Source organism: Indicator indicator, chromosome 10 (genome assembly GCF_027791375.1).
Source record: "Indicator indicator isolate 239-I01 chromosome 10, UM_Iind_1.1, whole genome shotgun sequence".
Lineage (NCBI taxonomy): Eukaryota > Metazoa > Chordata > Aves > Piciformes > Indicatoridae > Indicator > Indicator indicator.
The window spans coordinates 28,190,002-28,214,891 of record NC_072019.1 but is presented as its reverse complement, the minus strand read 5'-3'; the positions used below and the strand labels follow the sequence as shown (position 1 = coordinate 28,214,891).

Here is a 24,890-nt window from a genome sequence, read left to right as displayed (position 1 = left end):
TCAAAATAAGCCTCCAGTGCTTTGGGGGAAGCAGCTCTTGGCTGTCCCTGAGCCCCCATTGATGGCTCTCAGGCAGCAGAGCAGCTCCTCAGGAACCAGCGTTTGCTCTTGAGCATCCATGGCCAAGGTCTGAGCCCACTGGCTCTCCATGAGGGACCCATGTCCCACCACAGCTGAGCTGAACACGTGGCTTTGCCCACTCTGGCTGCTGTTTAGGACAAGGTTGACCTTCTCCAGCAGCCAGAGGTTGTGGTCCCCTCCCCCTGCACGCCACAGGGGGGTCTCGGTGCTGGGGTAGTCTCTGAAGCAGACATTCATCTCTGGTTCAGGGAGGGCTGCTTGGGTCTGTGCTTGGTAAAAGTTGGCAGCAATGTAGCCTGCTGGGTTGACATCAGACACCTGAGGTTTGTAGTCACTGATCTGCTCAGGGATGGTGGTGCTGGCTGGTGCTGTGCTCTTTGGGTGTTCCAACTCCTTAGGCACCTCTCTGCTGGGCTTCCTTCTTGTGGTTATGGTCTTGTACTCCTCATGCTCTGGCACCTCCTCCACTTCTGTAACTGTGGGGTCACTGATGTCCAAGAATGGCTCATTGTTATCCATGAAATCACTCTTTTCCTGGAAAAAAAAACAAACAAACAGGAGTGGTGTAAGAACCTGGCAAATTTGACCTACTGAGAGCTAGCATGAGAGCATCCCAAGGAATAAATGGGGCAATGATTTGTTGTCATCTTATCTCTCTTCCTACCTCTCTTCCAGTGTGTCCTGTGAAAGAGACCACAGCAAGGTGGACAAGAGAAGGTGGGGAATATCTGCCTTAGGGAGGCCACATCTGGAGTCCTGGGCCAGTTCTGGGATCCCCAGGTCAAGAGAGACAGGGAACTACTGAAGACAGTCCAGGGAAGGTTATAAAGATGCTGAGGGCCCTGCAGCATCTCTGTGAGGAGGAAAGGCTGAGAGCCCTGGGGCTGGTGAGCCTGCAGAAGAACAGCCCCAGAGGGGAGCTGAGCAATGCTCAGCAAGAGCTAAAGGACCTGTGGGGGGCAAGAGGATGAGGCCAGACTCTTGTCAGTGGTGCCCAGGGACAGGACAAGGGGCAATGGGCACCAACTGGAACCCAGGAGGTTCCATCTGAACAGGAGGAAAAACTTCTTTGGTGTGAGGGTGCTGGAACCCTGGAGCAGGCTGCCCAGAGAGGTTGTGGAGTCTCCTTGTCTGGAGAGCTTCCAAACCTTGTGGCCATTGTGATCCTGGGCAAGCTGCTGTGGGTGCCCCTGCTTTAGCAGGGGTGTTGGGCTGGATGATCTCCAGAGGTCCCTTCCAACCCCCAGCATGCTGGGACTCTGTGGTAGTAGCAGTGCCTGACTCTATGCTCTGCACACATATCAAGAGCACATTGAGTCAGCCATGGCCTCTGAGGGAAGAGTTCATCAGGGGAAGGTGTGAGTCACTCAGTCTCAGCTGGAGTCTCATGAACCTTGCCAGTGCCTGGCAGATGCTTCTTGATCAGTACCTGGTCCCTCAGAGCTTAATCCTCTTCCCAACCATGTTTCTCACTGCTCTGGAGCAAACTTTAAGGAGAGCCAAGTGAACTGCTGGGAGAAGCTGGTCTGATTACCTGGAGTGACTTCACCACGTTGCTGTTTTCCATTTGGGGAAGGTCTTCCCTGAGCCACTTTGGCAAAAGCGGCACAACGCTGGCTTTGATTCTTTACCAGAGGGAGAGAAAACAAACCCAAGGTGTTAGTCCATGGCATGAGTCACTGATTCTACATGCAGGATGAGACTGGCCCCTGGCAGGAGGGACACATCTGCCCTTCAGGGATGGCTTGGGAGCTCCACATTTACCTCATATGTTTGGGTTTCTCTCCTTGAACTCTGGCTCTTCATCTTTTAACCTTAGTCAGCACTCAAAGGGGCTGACCAGGGAGATGGGGACTGACTTCTGAGCAGGGTCTGCTGGGACAGGACAAGGGGGAATGGTTTGAACTTCCCCCTCTGCTCAGCTCTGCTGAGACCCCACCTGGAGTACTGCATCCAGGTCTGGAGCCTCTATTCCAAGAGGGATCTGGAGATGCTGGAAGGTGTCCAGAGAAGGGCCACCAGGATGAGCAGAGGGCTGGAGCTCCTCTGCTATGAGGAGAGACTGAAAGAGTTGGGGCTGTTGAGTCTGGAGAAGAGAAGGCTCTGAGGTGACCTTCTTGTGGCCTTCCAGGATCTGAAGGGGGCTCCAAGAAAGCTGGGGAGGGACTTTTTAGGCTCTCAGGGAGTGCCAGGACTGGGGGAATGGAATCAAGCTGGAAGTGGGGAGATTGAGAGTGGAGGTGAGGAAGAAGTTGTTCCCCAGGAGAGTGGTGAGAGCCTGGAATGGGTTGTGCAGAGAGGTGGTTGAGGCCCCAGCCCTGGAGGTGTTTGCAGCCAGGCTGGATGAGGCTCTGGCCAGCCTGCTGTAGTGTGAGGTGTCCCTGGGCATGGCAGGGGGGTTGCAACTGGATGAGCCTTGTGGTGCCTTCCAACCCTGACTGATTCTAGGGTTCTAACTCAATGGGGAGATCCAGACTGGAGAGAAGGGAAAAATGTTTGACACTGAGGGTGGTGAGACTCTGTCACAGGTTGCCCAGAGAGGTGGGAGATGTTCCATCCCTGCAACCATTGCAGGTCAGGTTGCCTGGGGCTCTGAGCAACCTGCTCTAGTTGCAGATGTCCCTGTTGACTGCCAGGACTAGACGGACCTTTCAAGGTCCCTTCCCACCCAAACCACCCTGTGATTCTATGATTCCTCTAGGTTTTGTTTGTGGTTGCCCAAATCTAGAAGCTAAACCACTCTAAATCCCTTCAGCAAGCCCTGTCTGCATGGGGAAATGTTGCTGAACCAGGAGGTGGGAGCAGGACCAAGCAACTTTTGTGCCCCAGCTGAAGCATGTGTGCCTTGACCTGACCACATCAACTACTCAGCAGTAAGGAAAGTTGATGTTCCTCCAACCAAAGCTGCTGCAGAAATGAAAGTCCTTTGCAGGAACTTTTCATTTGGCTGAAGTTCTGGTGCACTTCTGGGAAAAGGCCTGGTGCCTGCTGTTGCTGAAATGTCCATTTCACAACCATATCCAGAGCAGAAGAACTGGGCTGGCCTCAGGAACTGAAAGAGGCAGCCTCTCAACACCCTGGAGCTCCAAATCACCTCTCCCTTATTCCTTATTTTGTCCAACCTGTCGAAGATCCACCCAATTGAAAATTCAACCAGTAGAAGATCCAAACAGTTGAAGATTCAAGCAATAAAAGGTCCAACCAGTACAAAATTCAACCAGTGGAAGATCCAGCCAGTAGAAGATTCAACCAGGGAAAGGTCCAACCAGTGGAAGATCCAGCCAGTGGAAGATTCAACCAGGGAAAGGTCCAACCAGTTGGATATTCAACCAGTTGAAGATCCAACCAGCAGAAGATCCAGCCAGTGGAAGATTCAACCAGGGAAAGGTCCAACCAGTTGGATATTCAACCAGTTGAAGATCCAACCAGCAGAAGATCCAGCCAGTGGAAGATTCAACCAGGGAAAGGTCCAACCAGTTGGATATCCAACCAGTTGAAGATCCAACCAGCAGAAGATCCAGCCAGTGGAAGATTCAACCAGAGAAAGGTCCAACCAGTGGAAAATCCAGCTAGTGGAAGATTCAACCAGAGAAAGGTCCAACCAGTGGAAAATCCAGCTAGTGGAAGATTCAACCAGAGAAAGGTCCAACCAGTTGAAGATCCAACCAGGGGAAGATCCAACTAGTAGAAGATTCAACCAGTGACAGGTCCAGCCAGTGGAAGATTCAACCAGAGAAAGGTCCAACCAGTTGAATATTCAACCAGTTGAAGATCCAAACAGGGGAAGATTCAACCAGTAGAAGATTCAACCAGTGGAAGATCCAACCCCAGTGGAACATCCAACCAGTTGAAGATCCAACCAGTGGAATATCCAACCCCAGTGGAAGATTCAAACAGTAGAAGATTCAAGCAGTGAAAGATCCAACCAGTTGAATATTCAACCAGTTGAAGATCCAGCCAGTGGAAAATCCAACCAGTGGAATATCCAACCACAGTGGAAGATTCAAGCAGCAAAAGATCCAACCAGTGGAAGACCCAGCCAGTGGAAGACCCAACCAGTGGAAGATCCAACAAGTATCTTTGTGCCATAAAGGTTACCCATTCCCCTGTGTTTGTGTCTGGGACAGCAGGGAAGGGACATCCTCATTCCAGTTAGACACCAAACTGGGATAGATTACTTTGCAAGGGTGCCTAAAGAACAGCAGTTGGTGCTAAAAACCAATAGCAAGCTCCTCCACATTGAGGTTTCCACCTGGGCCACTCTTTAGGCACTGCATGTCCTCAGGTTCTAGAGGTGAGGAGCTTCAGCATCCCCTCCTCGAGTCCAGGCAGTGACAATTCCTTGGATGAAACTGTTCTCCAGAGGTTAGGATTTCCTGCTCTTTTTCTACTCTCATCCTTATTTTTCCTGAAGGACTTCATGTGTCCCTAAGGCTGGCTAGGAAATAGGGAGGGGAAAAAATGAGGAAGAGAAGAAAATACCTTTTTCTGGCTGATTTTTTAAACATCAGGACAGCAAACCCCAAGGATAACACGAGCATGCTGATGCCCAGGCCCAAGAAAACACCAATGTCATCATCTGAAAAAGGTGAGAGAAGAAGAAGGTCAAAAGAGGTTCTGCTCCACCACATTCCTTGATGTGAAGGGCAGATTCAGAGGTTCACAGAGTCACAGACTGCACTGGGTTGGAAGGGACTCTCAAAGGTCATCTTGTCCAACCCCTCTGCAGTTAGCAGGGACACCTCCAACGAGATGCAGGCTGCACAGGGCCACAGCAAGTTTGATCTTGAATGTTTTTCAGCCTGGAAAAGAGGAGGCTCAGGGCAGACCTCATTGCTGTCTACAACTACCTGAAGGGAGGTTGTAGCCAGGAGGGATTTGGTCTCTTCTCCCAGGCAAGCAGTGACAGAACAAGAGGACACAGTCTCAAGCTGCGCCAGGGGAGGTTTAGCCTGGAGGTGAGGAGAAAGTTCTTCACAGAAAGAGTAAATGGCCATTGGAATGTGCTGCCCAGGGAGGTGGTGGAGTCACCATCCCTGGAGGTGTTCAAAAAAGCTTGGATGAGGCACTTGGAGCCAGGGTTTAGTTGTCAGGAGGTGTTAGGTATTAGGTAATAGGTTGGACTGGATGATCTCTGAGGTCTTTTCCCACCTGGTTGATTCTGTGATTCTGTCTCCAGCTCTCCACTAAAGCAGCCTTCAGCACTTCCCTTGCCCTTTTCCTCCTCCATGACAGAAGCAAAGCCATGACAAAAGCAAACCCAGAACTGCTGTCCCCACCCCTGCTGTGCTGTGAGCAGAGCTTCTCACCACCATCACAGCAGATGGTTCCATCAAGTAATGTGTAGAAGTGTGGTCACCATGTTTAACCATCCCCTGCACAGCCTTGCCTTCCAGAAACACTGAAGTGAATTCTTCAGCTCGCTTTGCTTTTGCTTTTGGTTTAAGTCCTGCTGCAGAGCACAGTGGAGCCTTCACCAGGAGATGTGCAAACCACAGCATGATTAGTTAGAAAACTGGGTGGGAAATGCTCAAAAAAGTCTCTGATTCAAACACTCCACTGAATCACAGAACCATGGAATGGTGGAGGTTGGAAGGGACCTCTGGAGATCATCTAATCCAGCCTCCCCCTTGCTTTAGCAGGGTCACCCACAGCAGCTTGCCCAGGATTGCAGTGTCCAGGTGGGTTTGGAATCCCCTCCAGAGAAGTAGACTGCACAGAGCTGTTGTGCTAACAGTGTCTTGTATTCCCCTTGTTTTCTTCTCCTACATGTTGTAAGGTACCTTCTAAGCTTCAGAAGAAAGCAAAACTCAAGGTGTGCATTTATGTGGGTGGTCCTCACCCATGACAGCTCTCCAGCTTTTCCTACCACGTGTCTCCATCCAGTGAAAAGTTGCTTATGGGGCATGACCTCTCCAAAATGTAGAGGAGCTTTTGCTCCTCCATCACCAGGTGCTGCAGGCACTGCTGAGGCTAAAAATTCCCATTTTTGGTCCAGGAGAAAGTCTGGATTACCAAATCTGAGCTACTGTCTTCTTACCATAGGAGATCTCGCTGTAGGTGGTGCTCAGCAGGTGGTTCCCTGGAGGGACTGAGAAAGAGAGAGAGAGAGAGAGAGAGGGGGAAAAACATGTCCATAACTTCATTTAGAGGACAATGGGTGATGGAGAAGCTGTGGCTTAGTTTACTTTTGTTAATATTATTAAGAATAATAAATAATGGGATAACAAGAAGAATAAAGTTCCCCCCCAAGTGATTAGAAACTGTCTCTGGTTGGGCTCTCCACAACCTCCTGTTTTTCAGAGGTCAAATTCAATGAGATGCCAGTGAGCACACAACACCAATTGCAGAAGACCTTCCAAGCACATTGCTCCCCTCAGCATCTGGAAGCAGAGTTTGATCTTCCTGAATTCCTGACAGGATCGGAAGCAGAGGTGGAAGAGCTGCACTCTGTGCTAAGGAGAACCTGGAATGTGTAGAAGGCAGCTATGGTAGTTGTGGAAGCCCTACTGAATGATTAATATCTTTGGGTTAAGATCAGAGGTGTCATCTCCAAGGGGGATCTTGCAGCAAGCACCTGCTACTGACCTCCAAACCAAGATGATAAGGCCACCAAAGAAATATTTGGGTCAAGGAAGCAAGCTTTGGGTCAACAGATACATGTTCCTATGGGTGACTGCATCTACCCAGACACTGGGATGCTGGTGGCCTTCTTGGCCACCTGGGCCCACATTGGTTCATCTTCAGCCACTGTTGGCCAGCACCCCTGGGCTGTTTTCTGCAGAGCAGTTTCCAACCACTCTGTCATAGAATCCTAGAATCAGTCAGGGTTGGAAGGGACCACAAGGATCATCCAGTTCCAGCCCCCCTGCCATGCCCAGGGACACCTCACACCAGATCAGGCTGGCCAGAGCCTCATCCAGCCTGGCTGCAAACACCTCCAGGGCTGGGGCCTCAACCACCTCCCTGCACAACCCATTCCAGGCTCTCACCACTCTCCTGGGGAAGAACTTCTTCCTCACCTCCACTCTCAATCTCCCCACTTCCAGCTTGATTCCATTCCCCCCAGTCCTGTCACTCCCTGAGAGCCTAAAAAGTCCCTCCCCAGCTTTCTTGGAGCCCCCTTCAGATCCTGGAAGGCCACAAGAAGGTCACCTCAGAGCCTTCTCTTCTCCAGACTCAACAGCCCCAACTCTCTCAGTCTGTCCTCATAGCAGAGGTGCTCCAGCCCTCTGCTCATCCTGGTGGCCCTTCTCTGGACACCTTCCAGCAAGCCTGTCCCAAGCCTGGAGAGTTCATGGGGTTGTTGTGACCCAGGTGCAAGACCTGACACTTGACTTTGTTGAACCTCATCCCACAGGCCTTGGAGGACTTCACTGTGGGTGGCCACAGTGGCTTGTGCTGGTGGTTTGGAAGCAAACCTGGGCAGGGACCTGAGCTTCCCTGCTGCCTCGTATTGGCTGTTGCCAGCATGAACCCCTGAGCTTTGGGGAAGGAGTCTGTGCCACCACCTGGGATAAAGTCTCCAGTTTTAAGCATCTAACACGTTTCTAAGCAGTTGGCTCATGCAAAGATCAGAACATCCTCCTCTTGCCCCTCAGCTGTTCCTCCTTCTGAGCAGATGGAGATATGCTGTTGAGGTTGAAGACCAGGAGCCTGCAAATTCATGTCACCAGAGCTGGAGGTGTCCAAACCTTCAACACCTTCAAAACCCCACCTCCAGCTGCATCTCAACATGGGGTGGAGAACTGATATCCTCAGGAGTCACCATGGCCTGCAGCTACAGCTCTGTCAGAGCTCCAGGGGCACTACCAGGTCTAAATGGCCTGAGAAGCCTCACCTGGGGTCTCCACGCACACCCCTCCCCAGGGAATCTATTTAACCTCAGCCCTGGGCTCTCAGTTCTTACTGGGCTATGCTGGAGGAGCTCTGGAGGTCCAAACCATGACCCATGGACTGACTTCATGACTGGACCTCAGCCCTTTTGTGCCTCCACGGACCTGCCAGGCATGTTTTGTCTGTGCTGTGGAGCAGGTATGATGGTCCTGGGAGGTGTCCTCAATGTTCAGATGCTGTTTATCCTGGGTCAGCTGGCTGAGGACCAGCAGCAGGATGGAAAAACTCAGGGTTCTCAGTATGTCCAGCTCCTGAGGCCAAACAAAGCCAACCCCCAGAGCTGGAGTTGGTAGTCCTCACTTCCCTCTCTTTCCATGTCCTGCTGCCAAGATATTTCCACCGTTCAGAGCCTCACTCTCTTCTGGTCAATGGGAGGGGGTTACACCTTCCTTCTAAAACCTAGCAGCAACTTCTGCACCCAGCTGGGCTTACCTTGGCCAGAGCTTGGTTTGCTGACTCCATCAGGGTAGACTGCATACACAGACACGTTGATGTGGCCTCCTGCTGCTGCACCTTCTGGAAAGAAGCAAGCTTTGCCTTTAGAAGGTGTTTGTAAGCTGCTGTGAAATCTCTGGGCTTGCTCAAGGGCTTGTTAGTGAGCGGGGAAAGTCCCCTGGAGAAAGGCACTGTGTGAGCTGTTCCTCAAACCACGTGTGGAGGAGCAAAAGCCTGCTCAGGTAACTGTTGGGAAGCACCCAAACCCCCAGAAACACCAGAATTCATGTGGGAAGCAGGGAAGGGATGGGATGGGGCCTGGGATGGTCAAGCTGCATTGGTAAGGACCTTCAGGCTTGTCTCTGGGCAGAGGGGAGGAGCAGCCTTGGTGCACTGAGTGTTGTGCCTTCTCTCTGCAGCCTTTAAACACAGACAGTCATCATCTCCTGGGCTTGGCCAGGCCTCCACAGGTCTAGCCTGAGCTTCCTGGTGACAGCTCAGTTGTCACTTCATTCTCTTGTGACCTAATGATTGGAATTTTGGTGATCTTAAAAGGTCTTCCCCACCCATAGTGGTTCTGTGATTGTGACTTTCTTCCCTGGGGGACTAAATCATAGAATCCTAGAATCAGTCAGGGTTGGAAGAGACCACAAGGCTCATCCAGTTCCAACCCCCCTGCCATGCCCAGGGACACCTCACACTACAGCAGGCTGGCCAGAGCCTCATCCAGCCTGGCTGCAAACACCTCCAGGGCTGGGGCCTCAACCACCTCCCTGCACAACCCATTCCAGGCTCTCACCACTCTCATGATGAAAAACTTCTTCCTTATGTTCAGCCTGAATCTCCCCACTTCCAGCTTGATTCCATTCCCCCCAGTCCTGGCACTCCCTGAGAGCCTAAAAAGTCCCTCCCCAGCTTTCTTGGAGCCCCCTTCAGATCCTGGAAGGCCACAAGAAGGTCACCTCAGAGCCTTCTCTTCTCCAGACTCAACAGCCCCAACTCTCTCAGTCTCTCCTCATAGCAGAGGAGCTCCAGCCCTCTGCTCATCCTGGTGGCCCTTCTCTGGACACCTTCCAGCATCTCCAGATCCCTCTTGGAATAGAGGCTCCAGACCTGGATGCAGTACTCCAGGTGGGGTCTCAGCAGAGCTGAGTAAATCCTGTTGACTGTTCTCCTACCTCCTGCTGCTTCACTCCCTCCTCACTAAGGGTTCTTCGTGGTGCCACTCTCCAAAAACAAGTGGGAAAGAGCTCCACATCAGGTGAAATTCTACCTTTAGAATATATTTGGTCTTCCTAGGGTGCTGCTGAACCTCATGACATAGCAATGCCTCACCTTGGATGTAGGTGTGTGCTTCCTGCTGTGGAACTTTCTTCCAGAAGTATTGCTCCTCCTGGCTGTATTGGGTGGTAAAAATCCACTCTACTATGAACCAGAGCAGGGACCTCCTGCTGTGCTGGGGGTGTTGCCAGGTCACCAAGAAGATGCTCTGGTTCTCAGGCTTGACCTCCACAGCCAGAGGTGCTGGGAACTCTGTGGAGAGAGATGTCAAGGGAGCTGTCTCTCCAAACACAGCTTGAACAGCTGGAGACTTAGAAGGGTCAACCAAGCCCAGGCAAAATGGGTCAGGACTGGGTCCAGAGTTGTTCATCCAGGTCAGTAAAGATGATGTTGAGGGCACATAGTGAACCCTCAGCAGTACTCTGATGGTACAACACTGGAGGAGTGGTTGATGCCCTATTAGGCTGTGCTGGCATTCAGTGAGACCTGGATGGAGAGCTGGGCAGAGGAGAACCTCATGAAGTTCAACAAGGGCAAGTGTAGGGTCCTGCACCTGGAGAAGAAGAACCCCCTGCAGCTGTACAGGTGAGGGGTGACCTGCTGGGAAGCAGCTCTGTGGAGAAGGACTTGAGAGTGCTGGTGGATAAAAAGCTCACCATGAGCCAGCAATGTGCCCTTATGGTCAAGACCAGTGGTCTCCAGGGGTGCAGGGGTGGCCAGCAGGCCAGTAGAAGTTCTCCTCCTCTACTCTGCTCTGGTGAGGATATGTCTGCAGTCCTCATCCAGTTCTGAGCTCCCCAGGTCAAGAGAGAGAGCAACCACTGGAGAGAGTCCAGGGGAGGCTCCAAAGATGCAGAGGGCCCTGGAGCATCTCTGTGAGGAGGAAAGGCTGAGAGCCCTGGGGCTGGTGAGCCTGCAGAAGAGCAGCCCCAGAGGGGAGCTGAGCAATGTTCAGCAAGAGCTAAAGGACCTGTGGGGAGCAAGAGGATGAGGCCAGACTCTTCTCAGTGGTGCCCAGGGACAGGACAAGGTGCAGAGGGCACCAACTGGAACCCAGGAGGTTTCATCTGAACAGGAGGAGAAACTTCCTTGTTGTGAGGGTGCTGGAGCCCTGGAGCAGGCTGCCCAGAGAGGTTGTGGAGTCTCCTTGTCTGGAGAGCTTCCAAAGCCACCTGGCCACTGTGATCCTGGGCAAGCTGCTGTGGGTGCCCCTGCTTTAGCAGGGGGGTTGGACTGGATGATCTCCAGAGGTCCCTTCCCACCTTCACCAGGCTGGGATTCTGCCACAGAAGTGCTCAGCCATGTGCACTGCTCAAGCAGATCTTCCCCTTGGTGGTGCCTGATGTGCAGTGCCTCACCTGCTCTCTCTTACCAGAAAGGGACATGGTTCTGATAACTGAGAGAGCTTTGGGAGGTTTTTCCACTTCATTTCTCTTCAGTTTCTCTTTACTCATCTCTTTGTCCTCCATTCAGATGGGACTTTCCCCACCAAAAGAAACATTTGCTTCAAAAATAGGGCAGTGTGGCTGTGGGGAAACTACAATTCATGGTGTAGGGAAGCCAAGGTGGCACCAAAAGGATTGTTTCTCCTCCCTCTCTGTTTGCAAGCACCCAGCTCACAGGGGGCTGGCTTCCTTCCAGGAGCTGTTCTGGGGAGCAGCCTTGGGCTGAGCCTACAGCACAGCTCAGCCCTGCCACCTAATGCTGGCAGGACAAACTGAAGGTCATTGATGAGTCCTTCAGAGGCCAAGGGCTCAGACATGCAGCTGTGGAGCATCTCCAGGGGGTGCTGGCCTTGCCTGGAGGACATGCTATTCCTCTGATGGAGTGAGCAGAGCTCTGCCAGGGCTTTTCCCCTCTTTAAAGCCATATGTGCCCAAGCTTGTGTTCTTCAAAGACTGGTTTGGGCTGCAAGGGACCTTTAAAGGTCATCCAGTCCAACCCCTCTGCAGTCAGCAGGGACAGCTGCAGCTAGAGCAGGATGCTCAGAGCCCCAAACAACCTGACCTGCAATGGTTCCAGGGATGGGGCAGCTCCCACCTCTCTGGGCAACCTGGGACAGGTCTCACCACCCTCAGTGTCAAACATTTCTCCCTTCTCTCAGCCTCAGTCTCCCTCTTTGAGTTCAAACCATCACCTCTTGTCCTGTCACAACAGACCCTGCTCAAAACTCTGTCCCCAGCTTTCTTCTTGGCCCATTGAAGCACTGAAAGGCCACCAGAAGCTCTCCCTGGAGCTTTCTCTTCTCCAGGCTGAACAACCCCAACTCTCTCAGCCTCACCTCCCAGCAGAGGGCTTCCAGCCCTCCCAGCATTGCTGTGGCCTCCTCTGGCCCCACTCCAACAGCTCCATGTCTGCTGTGCTGAGGACTCCAGAGCTGGCCCCAGCACTGCAGGGGAGGTCTCAGCAGAGGGGCAGAATTCCCTCCCTGCCCCTGCTGCTGGGGATCAGCCCAGGACAGGGCTGGCTCTGGGCTGGCAGTGCACAGTGCCAGCTCATGTCCAGCTTTTCACCCACCAGCACCTCAAGTCCTCCTCAGGGCTGCTCTCCAGCCCTTCATCCCCCAGTTTGTGTTGACACCTGGGGCTGCCCCATCCCAGGTGTAGGACCTTGCCTGGTTCATTCCTTTTTTTCCCCCCTGCAATTCTGATAAAATCTGGGCTCTGCTGAAGCTGCACTTGGGGTGTGTGAGTCCTACCTTCCTGGCTGTTGGTGCCCTGGTTGAGGGTGATGGTGGCAGGGCTGGAAGCCCCCTTGGAGTTGTGAGCAGTGACATGGAGGATGTGGGCTCCTGGAGGTAGCAGGACAGTGCATGCTGTGCTGGAGGTGTTGCAGAGGAGCAGTGATCCCTTGGTGGTCTTGGTGGTCACAGCGTAGCCCAGGATCCTGCCACGGGCATCTGGGGCTGGCAGGGGCTGTGAGCAGACAGGGAGTCAGTCCCATGGGGACAGGTATGGGGTCCAACACCAAGCCCCCCCCCACCCCCCACTGCAACATCTCCATGCTCAGATGGACTTTGCAAGGACAGAGAGGTCTTGTGCCCCATGGACACAATGAGGTCTCATCTTTTTTCCTGTCCCTTTGGTCAAAGGGCTCTTTTGGAAGGGCATTGCCTTCTGCTGCCGGGGGATTCATAGATCTTGGGACATTCTGGGTTGGAAAGGACCTTTAAAGTTCCTTTAGTCCAACCCCACTGCAGTTAGAAGGGACACCTGCAATTAGAGCAGGTTGCTCAGAGCCCCAAACAACCTCACCTGGAACAGTTCCAGGGTTGAGTCATCTACCACTTCTCTGTGCAGCCTGGGCCAAGCTCTCACCACCCTCATGGTGAAAAAAATTCCTTCTGAATCCTACCCTTTGGTCCTTTGCACATCCAGATGGAAGAAGAAGAGCCAGCCAAAGGTTGGCCAACCTCAACTTTCAATCATGGGAGGCCAGTTTTCCTGTATGGGCAAATTAAGGTGGGAGAAGTGCAGCTCAAAGTTCTTCAGCATGTGAGGAGGAGGAGCAGAGCAGATGAAAATGTCAGAGGATGTAGGAAGACAGCAAACCTCTGAACAACCTTTGAGAAGGCTGTGTTTTATCTTTGAGTTGGGAAGAATGTAAGCACCTTGTCACTGGGATGAGATTGAACAAGGCTAAGTGCAGGGCTCTTCACTTTGGCCACAACAACCCCATGCAGAGCTACAGGCTGGGGGGAGAGTGGCTGGAGAGCAGCCAGGCAGAGAGGGACCTGGGAGTGCTGATTGGTAGTAGCTGAACATGAGCCAGCAGTGTGCCCAGGGGGCCAGGAGAGCCAATGGCATCCTGGCCTGCATCAGGAATAGTGTGGCCAGCAGGACAAGGGAGGTTATTCTGCCCTGTGCTCAGCACTGCTCAGGACACACCTTGAGTCCTGTGTCCAGTTCTGGGCTCCTCAATACAAGAGAGATGTTGAGATGCTGGAAGGTGTCCAGAGAAGGGCAACAAAGCTGGGGAGGGGTCTGGAGCACAAGCCCTGTGAGGAGAGGCTGAGGGAGCTGGGGGTGTTCAGCCTGGAGAAGAGGAGGCTCAGGGGAGACCTCATTGCTGTCTACAACTACCTGAGGGGAGGTTGTAGCCAGGAGGGGGTTGGTCTCTTCTCCCAGGCACCCAGCAGCAGAACAAGAGGACACAGTCTCAAGCTGTGCCAGGGGAGGTCTAGGCTGGATGTTAGGAGGAAGTTCTTCTCAGAGAGAGAGATTGCCCTTTGGGATGGGCTGCCCAGGGAGGTGGTGGAGTCACCATCCCTGGAGATGTTCAAGAGAAGCCTGGGTGAGGCACTTGGTGCCAGGGTCTGGTTGATTGGATAGGGCTGGGTGCTAGCTTGGACTGGGTGATCTTGGAGGTCTCTCCCAACCTGGGTGATCCTATGATTCTATTCTGTGATTCTAACTGAAGAGGAAGACTCAGCAGCAGTTGACTGGCTATGTTGAGAAGCTTGTATTAACCTATTGTAGGCCTTGCTTGGACCCATGTCACTGAAAGGGTAGCCAGTTGGGATGTGGCAGCTCTGATTTAGAAAAGTATATGTTGACTGTGTAACAGAGTAGTAGGCTTTGGCTTTAGGCTTAGGCTAATGCTTAATCTCTTGCCTTGCTTAGTGCTTAGGCAATAAATGCTTTTGCCTCTCACAAGAAGAAAGCATTGTCTTGGCTTGTCTTCACCTGGAAACACCAGAGCAGGCAGGATGGAAGGATGGATGGATCAATGGATAGATGGAAGGAAGGATGGAAGGATGGATGAATGGAAGGAAGAAAGGAAGGATGGAAGGATGGATGAATGGAAGGAAGAAAGGAAGGATGGATGAATGGAAGGAAGAAAGGAAGGATGGAAGGATGGAAGGAAGAAAGGAAGGATGGAAGGATGGAAGGAAGGAAGAAAAGAAGGATGGATGGATGAATGGAAGGAAGGAAAGAAGGATGAAAGGATGGATGAATGGAAGGAAGGATGGATGAATGGAAGGAAGGAAAGAAGGATGAAAGGATGGATGAATGGAAGGAAGGAAAGAAGGATGAAAGGATGGATGAATGGAAGGAAGGATGGATGAATGGAAGGAAGGAAAGAAGGATGAAAGGATGGATGAATGGAAGGAAGGAAAGAAGGATGAAAGGATGGATGAATGGAAGGAAGGATGGATGAATGGAAGGAAGGAAAGAAGGATGAAAGGATGGATGAATGGAAGGAAGGAAAGAAGGATGAAAGGATGAATGAATGGAAGGAAGGAAAGAAGGATGAATGGATGGATCAATGGATAGATGGAAGGAAGGATGGATGGATGAATGGAAGGAAGGAAGGAAGGATGGATGGATGAATGGAAGGAAGGAAGGAAAGAAGGATGGAAGAATGGGTGGATGGATGGAAGGAAAGAAGGAAACACCAGAGCAGGCAGCCTATGGGAGGAACAGGACTGCTACAACCATCAGAGGAGCCACCAGAGAAGACCTTACCTTGACCAAGACTGTCACCTCCTGGCTGCCGTTCGGTAGTGCTGGGCCCAGGCGCCGCCAGGTGTCAGGAGCCTTGGTGGGGGCTGTGGGAGGAAGCCTGGGATGTGGTGAGAGCTAACAAAGGGGGGGACCAGCTGGGGAGGTGTTGTGGGGCTAAGACTGGATGGCTTAACCATGGAGGTGAAAGTCCTCCAAGGACCAGAGAGTCCAGGGAGGTGGACACTGGAAAGTGTAATCTGGTCACAGGATGTTAGGGGGTGGAAGGGACCTCTGGACATCATCAAGTCCAACCCCCCTGCCAGAGCAGGAGCAGAGAATCCAGCACAGGTCACACAGGAATGCATCCAGATGGGGCTTGAAAGTCTCCAGAGAAGGAGACTCCACAACCTCCCTGGGCAGCCTGTTCCAGTGCTCTGTGACCCTCCTAGTGAAGAAGTTCCTCCTCATGTTGAGCTGGAACCTCTGTGCTGTATTTTATCTCCATTGCCTCTTGTCCTATCCCAGGGTGCAGCTGAGCAGAGCCTGTCCCTTCTCTCTTGACCCCCAGGCCTCAAATATTTGTAAACACTGATTAGATCCTCTCTCAGCCTTCTCCTCTCCAGACTAACCACCTCCAGGGCTCTCTCAGCCTCTCCTCACAGGGCAGTACTCCAGTCCCTTCACCATCCTGGTAGCTCTCGGTTGTTTTATTCCATCCCATCATTCCTGTATCTCCCCTATAGAAATGGGCAGCACAGGCTTTTCCTCCTCCTCTCTTTCTCCCAGCACACTGAGCTGGTATCTCTCTGGTGTTCTCCTGGGGGAGCTGAGGCTTTCAGCCCTGAGTGGCCAGGCTGATTTTTACTGCCTCACTGGGGCCTGGGTAGGGAGGTATGGTGTAGTGGGTTGAAACCAGCCCCCAACATAAAATTGCCAGAGCAGCTCAGCTGCAAAGCAAAGGAAGCTGTAGCATAGAATCATAGAATCAGTCAGGGTTGGAAGGGACCAACCCTGACTGATTCTATGATACAGCTTGTATTTTGCAAGCCAAACTGCAATCTAAAATAGGAAATGCAATCAATATGTACAAAAATATAGAATATTTGCAATTTATAAACAGCACAAGAACCCCCCCTGGACAAAACCAGGGGGGCTACTAACAGCTTCCCCTCTCCCTGCTGCCTTCCCTCCCCCCCTGTAGAGGGGACAAGAGAAAGAAGAGCAGAGAGTCGTTTGGTAGGACTTAGCTACAACAAAGCAATGCAGCCAAGGTCAGCAAAGCCAGCAGAAAGCCAGAAGTTAGTATCTGCTGGAGCAAAGAAGCCAAAAAGAGAGAAAGTTACTTTGTCATCTGTTTACATTCTGCCACCTTCTGTTCAAGATGTGTGGCACAGCCCCAGACTACCACATACGGTGTGGTAAGGTTCACAGAACCACAGCCAGGGTCCCATCACCCCCAGTGACAAACATTTCTCCCTTCTCTCCAGTCTGACTCTCCAGCTCTCTCAGCCTGGCCTCACAGCAGAGGGTTTCCAGCCCTTCCATCACTGCTGTGGCTTCCTCTGGCCCTGCTCCAACAGGTCCATGGCTGTCTTGTGCTGAAGACTGCAGTGCTGGCCCCAGCACTGCAGGGGGGGGTCTCAGCAGAGCAGAGAAGCAGACCCATCTCCCCTGACCTGCTGGCCTGATGGCTGGAAGCACAGGGCTGCTCCAGACATCTGGAGGATGTCATGCAGGCTCCATGCCGTGTCTGTGGCTGACTTAAGCAGCCAGAACCCTGGCCAGGTCCCTGCAGAACATCTCAGGGATGAGCTGCTTGGGAGCAGGCAGCAGGAGCAGCACTGGGCAGAGCTTACCAGCTTCAGGGGTGGTGTAGAGAAAGGAAGTGCTCCAGGAGCTCCAGGGGCTGCCAGTGGGGCTGAGCCTGCACCTGACCTGAAACACGTACTGGGTGTTACTCTGGAGATTGTGCCACGAGTGGGTCCTGTGCTGCTCCCACACCTCCGCCTGCAAGACAAGCAGGGTGCTGGGGGGGAGCAGGTCTCAGCTGTCCCCCCATGCAGAGTGGGACCATGCAGCAGCTGCTGCCTTCCTTGTCTGCATGGATGGGGATAGGCAAAGTCCACACAGAATTGTTCAGGTTTGAAGAGAGCTTTAAGATCAGAATCCAACCATTAGCCCAGCACTGCCAGGTCACCACTAAACCATGGTCCTCAGCACCACATCTACACAGCTTTGAAACCCCTGCAGGGATGGGGACCCCACCACTGCCCTGGGCAGGCTGGGACAGGCTTTGGAAGATCCCTTTTGGGGAAGGAATTGTTCCTCAACGTCCAACCTAAACCTCCCCTGGGGCAACTTGAGATGATCTCCTCTTGTTCTATTAGAAATCTCATGTGAAAAATTACTTCAAAATTTTATCTTGCAGATTGGTTTTGGTTGGAAAATTCCTTGAAGATTGAGTCCAGCCTTGATCTAACTCTGCCAAGACTGGTGCTAAATCATGTCCCTCAGCACCACATCTATGCTGCTTTTAAACACCTCCAGGGCTGAGGATTCAACCACCTCCCTCAGCAGCCTCTTCCAGTGAAGGTTTCTTCTCATGTCCAACCTAAACCTCCCCTGGGCCAACTTGGGACCTCTTGACCTGTCACTTGTTCCTTGGGAAGAAGAGACCAATCCCCACCTGGTTCCAATTTCTCTTCAGAGACTTACAGAGAGCCAGAAGGTCTCCCCTCAACCTCCTTTTCTCTAGGCTGAATCACCCCAGTTCCCTCAGCTGTTCCCCACCAGATCTGTTCTCCAGCCCCTCTCCAGCTTCATTGCCCCAGGGCTGGCTCAGACCACCTCATTGGTCTTCTGGCCCCACAGCAGTTTGAAGACCTCCAACCTCAGCTGAAGCAAAGAGGTGAGCTCTGAATGACTCCAAGTCCTCACGGGTGCTTAGAAGTCTGCGAGAGGACCAGGGCTGGTGCACCTCCTAGAGGGGGTGGCAGCTTGGGCAGGTGGGTCTGCAGTGGGAGGGGGTCTGGGGGGGATCCTGGTGTGTCTCACATGCCATGCCAAGGTGCCCGTGGCTCTGTGCCGCTCCTCGCAGTGCACGTCCTCCAGCAGCGTCTGCCTTCTCCAGTGGAGGGTGGTGGTGGGAGGGGAGGTCTCCGTGGTCTCAGCACCAATGACCAGGGGCAGGCTGGGTACCACTGTGGGGAGAGCCAGGAGAGCATGGGTTGGGGGTTGGCACGTTACGGGAGGGGGCTGCACTGCTTGAGTGTGCCCACAGAGTGGCATTGGAGGGTGATGTGTCCAGCCATGCACAGCACCAGTGTGGAGGGGGGATGGGAGGAAGGAAAGAAAGAAGGATGGATGGATGGATGGATGGAAGGAAGGATGGAGGAATGGTGGAGGAAGGAAGGAAAGAAGGATGGAAGAATGGGTGGGTGGATGGATGGAAGGAAAGAAGGATGAAGAATGGGTGGATGGATAGAAGGAAGGAAAGAAGGATGGAAAATGGATAGAAGGGAAGGATGGATGGAAGGAAGGAAAGAAGGATGGAAAATGGATAGAAGGGAAGGATGGATGGAAGGAAGGAAAGAAGGATGGAAGAATGGGTGGCTGGCTTGATGTACATACCAAGCTGCTGCAAGTTGAGGTGCTGAGGGGGTGAGCGAGCAGCACCCAAGGCGTTGCTGGCCTGCACCCATGCCCAGTAGTGGGTCTTGCCATGCAACACACTTAATGGCACCGGTGAGCCTGCAGTGAAGGCCTTTTCCTCCTCATCGTCCTTCTCCTCAGCATCCTCTGCCACCACCATCCTTACACCAGAAAGCAGAAGACAAGCCTGGTCAGAGGTCAGAGCCCATCCCAGCATCGTGCAGCCAGCTCTCGAGGGGTCACAGCTCCCAGCTAGGGCACAGTCACCTCCAAACCCAGAGTCTGTCACTCCTAGAGTCACCTGGGAAGTCATCACCTTCGTCTCATGATGCTGCTGGAGGATGTGTGTGCTTTGATGGCAGAGGAGAAGGTTCTCAGCTGAAGGTCTGAACCCAAGCAAGCGTAGGTGGGTGGTTCATCACTTCTCCTGACTAAGCCTACGTGTGATGGGCTTTGAGGTCTTCAATGACGGAGTCAAACTAACTTTGTGAGCCTGCCGGTCTCGTGTCACGGGGGCTTTGGGGCAGAAAGTGGGAAGGGCTGGTGGCACGTGGAGCAAGTCTGCTCCTGGCTCAGGCTCCTGTACCCTCACAGAGTTTTGGTTTGGGGCCTTGGGCAGCAGCCTCTGCATGTCCTTTAGCTGGGAGAGCAGCAGCCCGAGCCGTGTGGCTGGGACACGTGACATGACAGCCTGGCTGCCGAGCCACCGGCAGCAGGAGGTCCCTCCTGCAGAATTAAAGCTGTGGTTTGCCACGTGGTTTGCAGGCAGGAAACCAGCAAGGTGTGAGCTTTAGAAAGTGTAACTAGGGCACAGCACCCAGCCACCCACAGCACAGCAGCGCTGCCCTCACCCGGGCTTGAAGCTGGCCTCAGCACCCAGGTTTGGTGGAGCTGCTGGGGTCACGACAGCCCTGTGAGTGCTCCTGGTGTGGGGCAGAGGGGCTGGAAAGCTGCCCAGAGGAAAAGGCCTTCAGGGTGTTGGTCTACAGCTGGCCAGAGATGAGCCAATGTGTGCCCAGGTGGCCAAAAAGTGTGGGCAGCAGAACCAAGCAGGGGTTGTCACCCTGGACCCAGCACTGGTGAGACCACAGCTCCAGTACTGCCTTCAGTTTCGGGCTACTCATTCCAAGAAGGACATTGAGGGGCTGGAGTGGGTCCAGAGAAAGGCAACAAAGCTGGCGAAAGGTCTGGAGAAGAGATCTGGTGAGAAGCAGCTGAGAGACCTGGGGTTGTTCAGCCTGGAGAAAAGGAGGCTGAGGGGAGACCTTCTGGCTCTCTACAAGTCCCTGAATGGAAATTGGAACTGGGTGGGGGTTGGTTTCTTCTTCCCAAGGAACAATTGACAGGACAAGGGGAAACAGCCTCAAGTTGCCCCAGGGGAGGTTTAGGTTGGATATGAGGAACAATTTATTCCTCAAAAGGGTTGTCAAGGCCTGGCCCAGGCTGCCCAGGGCAGTGGTGGAGTGGTCTCAAAGCCACGCAGATGTGGTGTTGAGGGCCATGGTTTAGTGGTGACCTGGCAGTGCTGGGTTAAGTGTTGGGCTGCATGATCTCTAAATGATTGTATAATTCAATGTCTCAGTGCTGTAGCTGTACCACACACCGTGTACCAGCTCTGCCAGCTGCCACTCTCCCCCCCAGTCCCATCCAGCTCATGGCATCACTCACCCCCAGTCCTCCATCCCCCAGGTCCTTACCCATGCAGGTGGAGGCTGTAGTTGGTGAGGAGCTCGGTTGGCCGTCCTGTGTCCCACCTGCACACCAGGTACTCCGAGCCCTCCTGGATGGTGCAGCTCAGGTTGCTGGGGGGGTCTGGAGGGTCTGTGGGGGCAAGATCAGGCAGAGCCCCTATTACAAGAAGGATATGGAGGTGCTGGAAGGCAGAGAAGGGCCACCAGGATGAGCAGAGGGCTGGAGCACCTCTCTGAGGAGAGACTGAGAGAGTTGGGGCTGTTCAGTCTGGAGAGGAGAAGGCTCCAAGGAGACCTTCTTGTGGCCTTCCAGTATGTAAAGGGGGCCTATGAGCAAGCTGGGGAGGGACTTTTTAGCATGTCAGGTAGTGATAGGACTGGGGGAAATGGAGCAAAACTAGAAGTGGGTAGATTCAGATTGGATGTTAGGAAGAAGTTCTTCCCCATGAGGTTGGTGAGACACTGGCACAGGTTGCCCAGGGAGGTGGTGGAAGCCTCATCCCCGGAGGTTCTTAAGGCCAGGCTGGATGTGGCTGTGAGTGACCTGCTCTGGTGTGAGGTGTCCCTGGGCATGGCAGGGGGGTTGGAACTGGATGAGCCTTGAGGTCCCTTCCGATCCTGACAATTACTCTGTGATTCTATGACACCCCCAAGCAGTGCCAACCCCAGGCTGCGGCAGCCTCCCCACCCCAACCCCAAGGCACTCACAGCCAGCCAGGATGGTGGTGCCACAGAGCAGGTGCCGCGTGTGGCTGCCGCGGCAGCGGGCGACGCAGAAGACCGTCCGGAAGGGCGTGCGGTAGTCACGCAGCCGCAGCTGCACGGCGCTGCTGTTGAGGGGCTGCAGGGCACCTTCGGCCAGGCTGGCGTTGAAGAGGAGGTGGAACTCGGCCCAGGGGCACCCAAAGGTGTAGAGGCAGTTGATGGAGACGTCGGAGCCCATCCGCACCACCGGCGCGGGCTCGACCCAGACATGCCCCCAGCACTTGAGGCTGGCCAGCCCTGTGCCAACACACACCCGGTAAGGATGGCTCCAGGTGGGTGTCCCACGGGAGGAGATAGTGCTCCTGGGCTGCTTTGCTGGGACGTGGGCAGCAGCTTGGCTGGATCCCATGGTCCCCTTCTCACTGCTGGGATGGGGACTGTAGGATCATAGAATCATGAAATGCTTTGGATGGAAAGAGACCTTTCGAGGTCATCCAGACCAACACCTCTGCAGTCAGCAGGGACAGCTGCAACTGGAGCAGGTTGCTCAGAGCCCCAAACAACCTGAGCTGCAATGGTTCCAGGGATGGGGCTCCTACCACCCCTCTGGGTAACGTGAGCCAGGCTCTTACCACCCTCAGTGTCGAACATCTCTCCCTTCTCTCCAGTTTGAACCTCCCCCATTGAGTTCAAACCATCCCCCCTTGTCCTGTCACAACAGGCCCTGCTCAAAAGTCTGTCCCCAGCTTTCTTCTCAGCCCCTTGAAGTACTGAAAAGCTCTTCAGCAGTGTCCCAGCACCTGGTGACTCATCCCCTCAGGTCACCAACAGCAAGTTTCACCCATTTCAGATTTTGCTCTAATGCTTAGCTGATGAAGGGGAAACAACCTGCAGCCTCCAGCACACTGATGCCTCCAGATTAGGGCAGCAGCCCCCACACAGAGGCACCTCTGCCCTTTGCTATCAGATGAACCTTCTGCATCAGCTCAAAACCATTATCAGGCTTGATCTGGTCTTCCTGGAAAGGGTGCAGGGGCAGGATCATGCCAGCACCAGAGCCACCCGCTCTCAGAGTCAGAGAATTGTTTCAGCTGAAAGTCCTCCAAGATCCTAGACTCAGTCAGGGTTGGAAGGGACCACAAGGATCATCCAGTTCCAACCCCCCTGCCATGCCCAGGGACACCTCACACTACAGCAGGCTGGCCAGAGCCTCATCCAGCCTGGCTGCAAACACCTCCAGGGCTGGGGCCTCAACCACCTCCCTGCACAACCCATTTCAGGCTCTCACCACTCTCCTGGGGAAGAACTTCTTCCTCACCTCCACTCTCAATCTCCCCACTTCCAGCTTGATTCCATTCCCCCCAGTCCTGTCACTCCCTGAGAGCCTAAAAAGTCCCTCCCCAGCTTTCTTGTAGGTCCCTTCAGATCATTGAGTCCAACCATCAACCCAACTCTACCATGGCCGTTAAACCATGTCCCACAGTGCCATGTCCTGAACACCTCCAGGGATTGTGACTCCACCACCTCCCTGGGCAGCCTGTTCCAATGCCAGTTCTTCATGACTGCATCAACCCTGCTGGATGTGATCCTGGTGCAGGGATGTGAGCAGGATGGAGGAGGTGCTGTGGGGCACGGACCCCTTTCTCCCCCCCATGATGGTTATGAAGCATTTTCCCCAAAGTCAAGAACTGTAGCCCTATAATTCTCCCACTCCCACACTGATTCCCCAGTGGTCTGTGAGGATGATGCTGTGGTGGCCATGGAGACATGCCAAACCCCTCTGGATGCATTCCTGTGCAACCTGCTCTGGGTGACCCTGCTTCAGCAGGGGAGGTGGACTAGCTGTTCTCCAGAGGTCTCTTTCATCCCCCACCATTCCATGATTCCATGCCATGCCATGGTGGCCACACCAAGCCAGGCCACGTCCCGCTGCCACTTACCTCCACACAAGCAACAGAACAGGATGTGGAGTTCCAAAGCCTCTCTGGACCCCACCATGGCCTGGGCTGTGGCCACTGCCCACAGCTGGCATAGTCTGGGGGGAGAAGGAAAGGTGTGAGTCATCCCACCAGCCATGCCACTCCGAGTGCATCCCAGAGGTGCCATGGTGAGGGCTTTGCTGGGCATTTGCAGTCAGGCAGGTTGTGCCAGCAGTGGGGCAGAGCCATGGGCACACAGGACTTGGGGGATGGGGTAGAAGCCACCCTGGTGGCTGAGCTCAGTGTTCAGCCCTGATGAGCAGCCCCATGGTCACTTTCTCCAAGCTTCCACCTCTTTCTCTTGGCTCTCATATCTATGAAACTTCTCCAACCCTTTTCTTCTACAGATGTGTATCTTCAAGCAGGTTTTGGTGAGCCACAGTCTGGTCAACCTTAACTTCAAACCCTCTGGTAGGTGATGGAGCAAACCCTCGTGGAAACCAGGTCCCAACACAGGAAGGAGAACCAGGAGGTGATGGGAGAGGTCAGTGTGGATTTACAAAAGGGAAATCATGTTTGAGAACCCCCAGAGCCTCCCTCAAAGAGGAATGGTGGCTGGAGGGAGAGCAGCAGATGCTGCTGTGTCTTCACCTTGCACCTCTGCTCAGCCCTGGGGAGGCAAATCTGGAGTGCTGGGTCCAGGGATGAGTTCTCCTGGGCTGGAGAGAAAGGGATGGACTGGAATGAGTCCAGCAAAGATGCCTGAGGGTCTGGAACACCTGAGATGTGAGGAAGGGTTGGGAGAGCTGGAGAGAGGAAAAGGTTTAGGGGGGTTTGATGTGGAGGGAGTAGACATGAGAGACCCAGACCCCTCTCAGCTCTTCCCAGAGACAAGCCAGGAGGCCAAGGGCTCACACTGGAAATCAGGAAATTCCAGTTAAATGTAAGGAAAAGCACTTCAGGAGTGACCACACATGGGGGTCAGCTGCCCTGAGGGCTTGTCCTGCAGTCTCCATCCATCCCTGGAGATGTTCAGACCAAGGCATGGCTTCATGGGACAGAAACTTCCCCTGTTCCCATAACATCTTTCCCACCAAGCTGAGCAATGGCTCTTCCCAGCAGCACTTCCTAAACAATCCCCAAATCCTAGGCAAGGGCTTCTCCCCTCTCCCTGAGCAGCTGTGATCACATCCTCTTCCCACAGACTTCTCTGATTTTATTTTTCCTGCCTTCCTCCCCAGCTTCTTTGGATCCAGCCCCCCCAGGTCAGCACCCCCTCCAGAGAGGGCATGCCCAGGCTCACCAACTCCACAGGGCGTGGGGTATGGGGCACAAATTTGGGGTACAGGGCATGGAACTGGGACAGCTTTGCAGCAGCCAAGGTAGAGACCAGTAGGGTGGAGGAAACACATCTCCTGGTGGGGGGAATTGCTCTTTTCCAAGAGAAGCATCCTCCTGGAAGCAGCTTTCATGGCACACCCAAAGGTTAGGGTGATGCCAGCCTCCTCACAAGCCCCCAGCATCCTGGTCCCACCATGGGGTATCTGGGCAGAGGTGGCAGTGCCATGGGGAGGCCTTAGGGTAGCCTGACACCCTGCTCAGGTGCATGGTACCAAGCCCTGCACCTTCAGAACTTTCTTTTGAAGCCAGCAATAATCCAAGGTCAGGCTCGATGGGGTTCTAGCTGAAGATGTCTCTGCTTACTGCAGGGGTGGTTGGAGCTAGATGATCTCGAAGGTTCCTTCCAGCCCAAACCAGTCTGTGATTCTATGGTAACAACCCCA

The 24,890-nt window shown here is 53.6% G+C and overlaps 1 protein-coding gene across 1 annotated transcript; it reads right to left on the bottom strand.

Moving 5' to 3' along the window:
• IL23R (interleukin 23 receptor) lies at positions 1-23,185 on the bottom strand. Its single transcript, XM_054384566.1, has 14 exons — positions 23,128-23,185; positions 21,191-21,484; positions 20,489-20,612; positions 18,771-18,952; positions 18,195-18,340; positions 16,997-17,132; positions 15,162-15,244; positions 12,392-12,608; positions 9,748-9,945; positions 8,410-8,493; positions 6,122-6,172; positions 4,564-4,660; positions 1,616-1,706; positions 1-615 (listed from the first exon to the last, which is right to left on the bottom strand). The coding sequence occupies exons 1-14, from the start codon at positions 23,183-23,185 to the stop codon at positions 1-3; spliced, it is 2,376 nt and encodes a 791-aa protein (XP_054240541.1).
• Between the last annotated feature and the right edge of the window lie 1,705 nt (positions 23,186-24,890).

Excerpts from the sequence above, each read along its gene's own strand:
- IL23R (XM_054384566.1), bottom strand. The coding sequence starts at position 23,185 with ATGGTGGGGTCCAGAGAGGCTTTGGAACTCCACATCCTGTTCTGTTGC. Across the intron at positions 6,173-8,409 it reads CAAACCAAGCTCTGGCCAAG|TCCCTCCAGGGAACCACCTG; the intron begins GTAAGCCCAGCT and ends TCTCTTTCTCAG. Across the intron at positions 616-1,615 it reads ACGTGGTGAAGTCACTCCAG|GAAAAGAGTGATTTCATGGA; the intron begins GTAATCAGACCA and ends TTTTTTTTCCAG.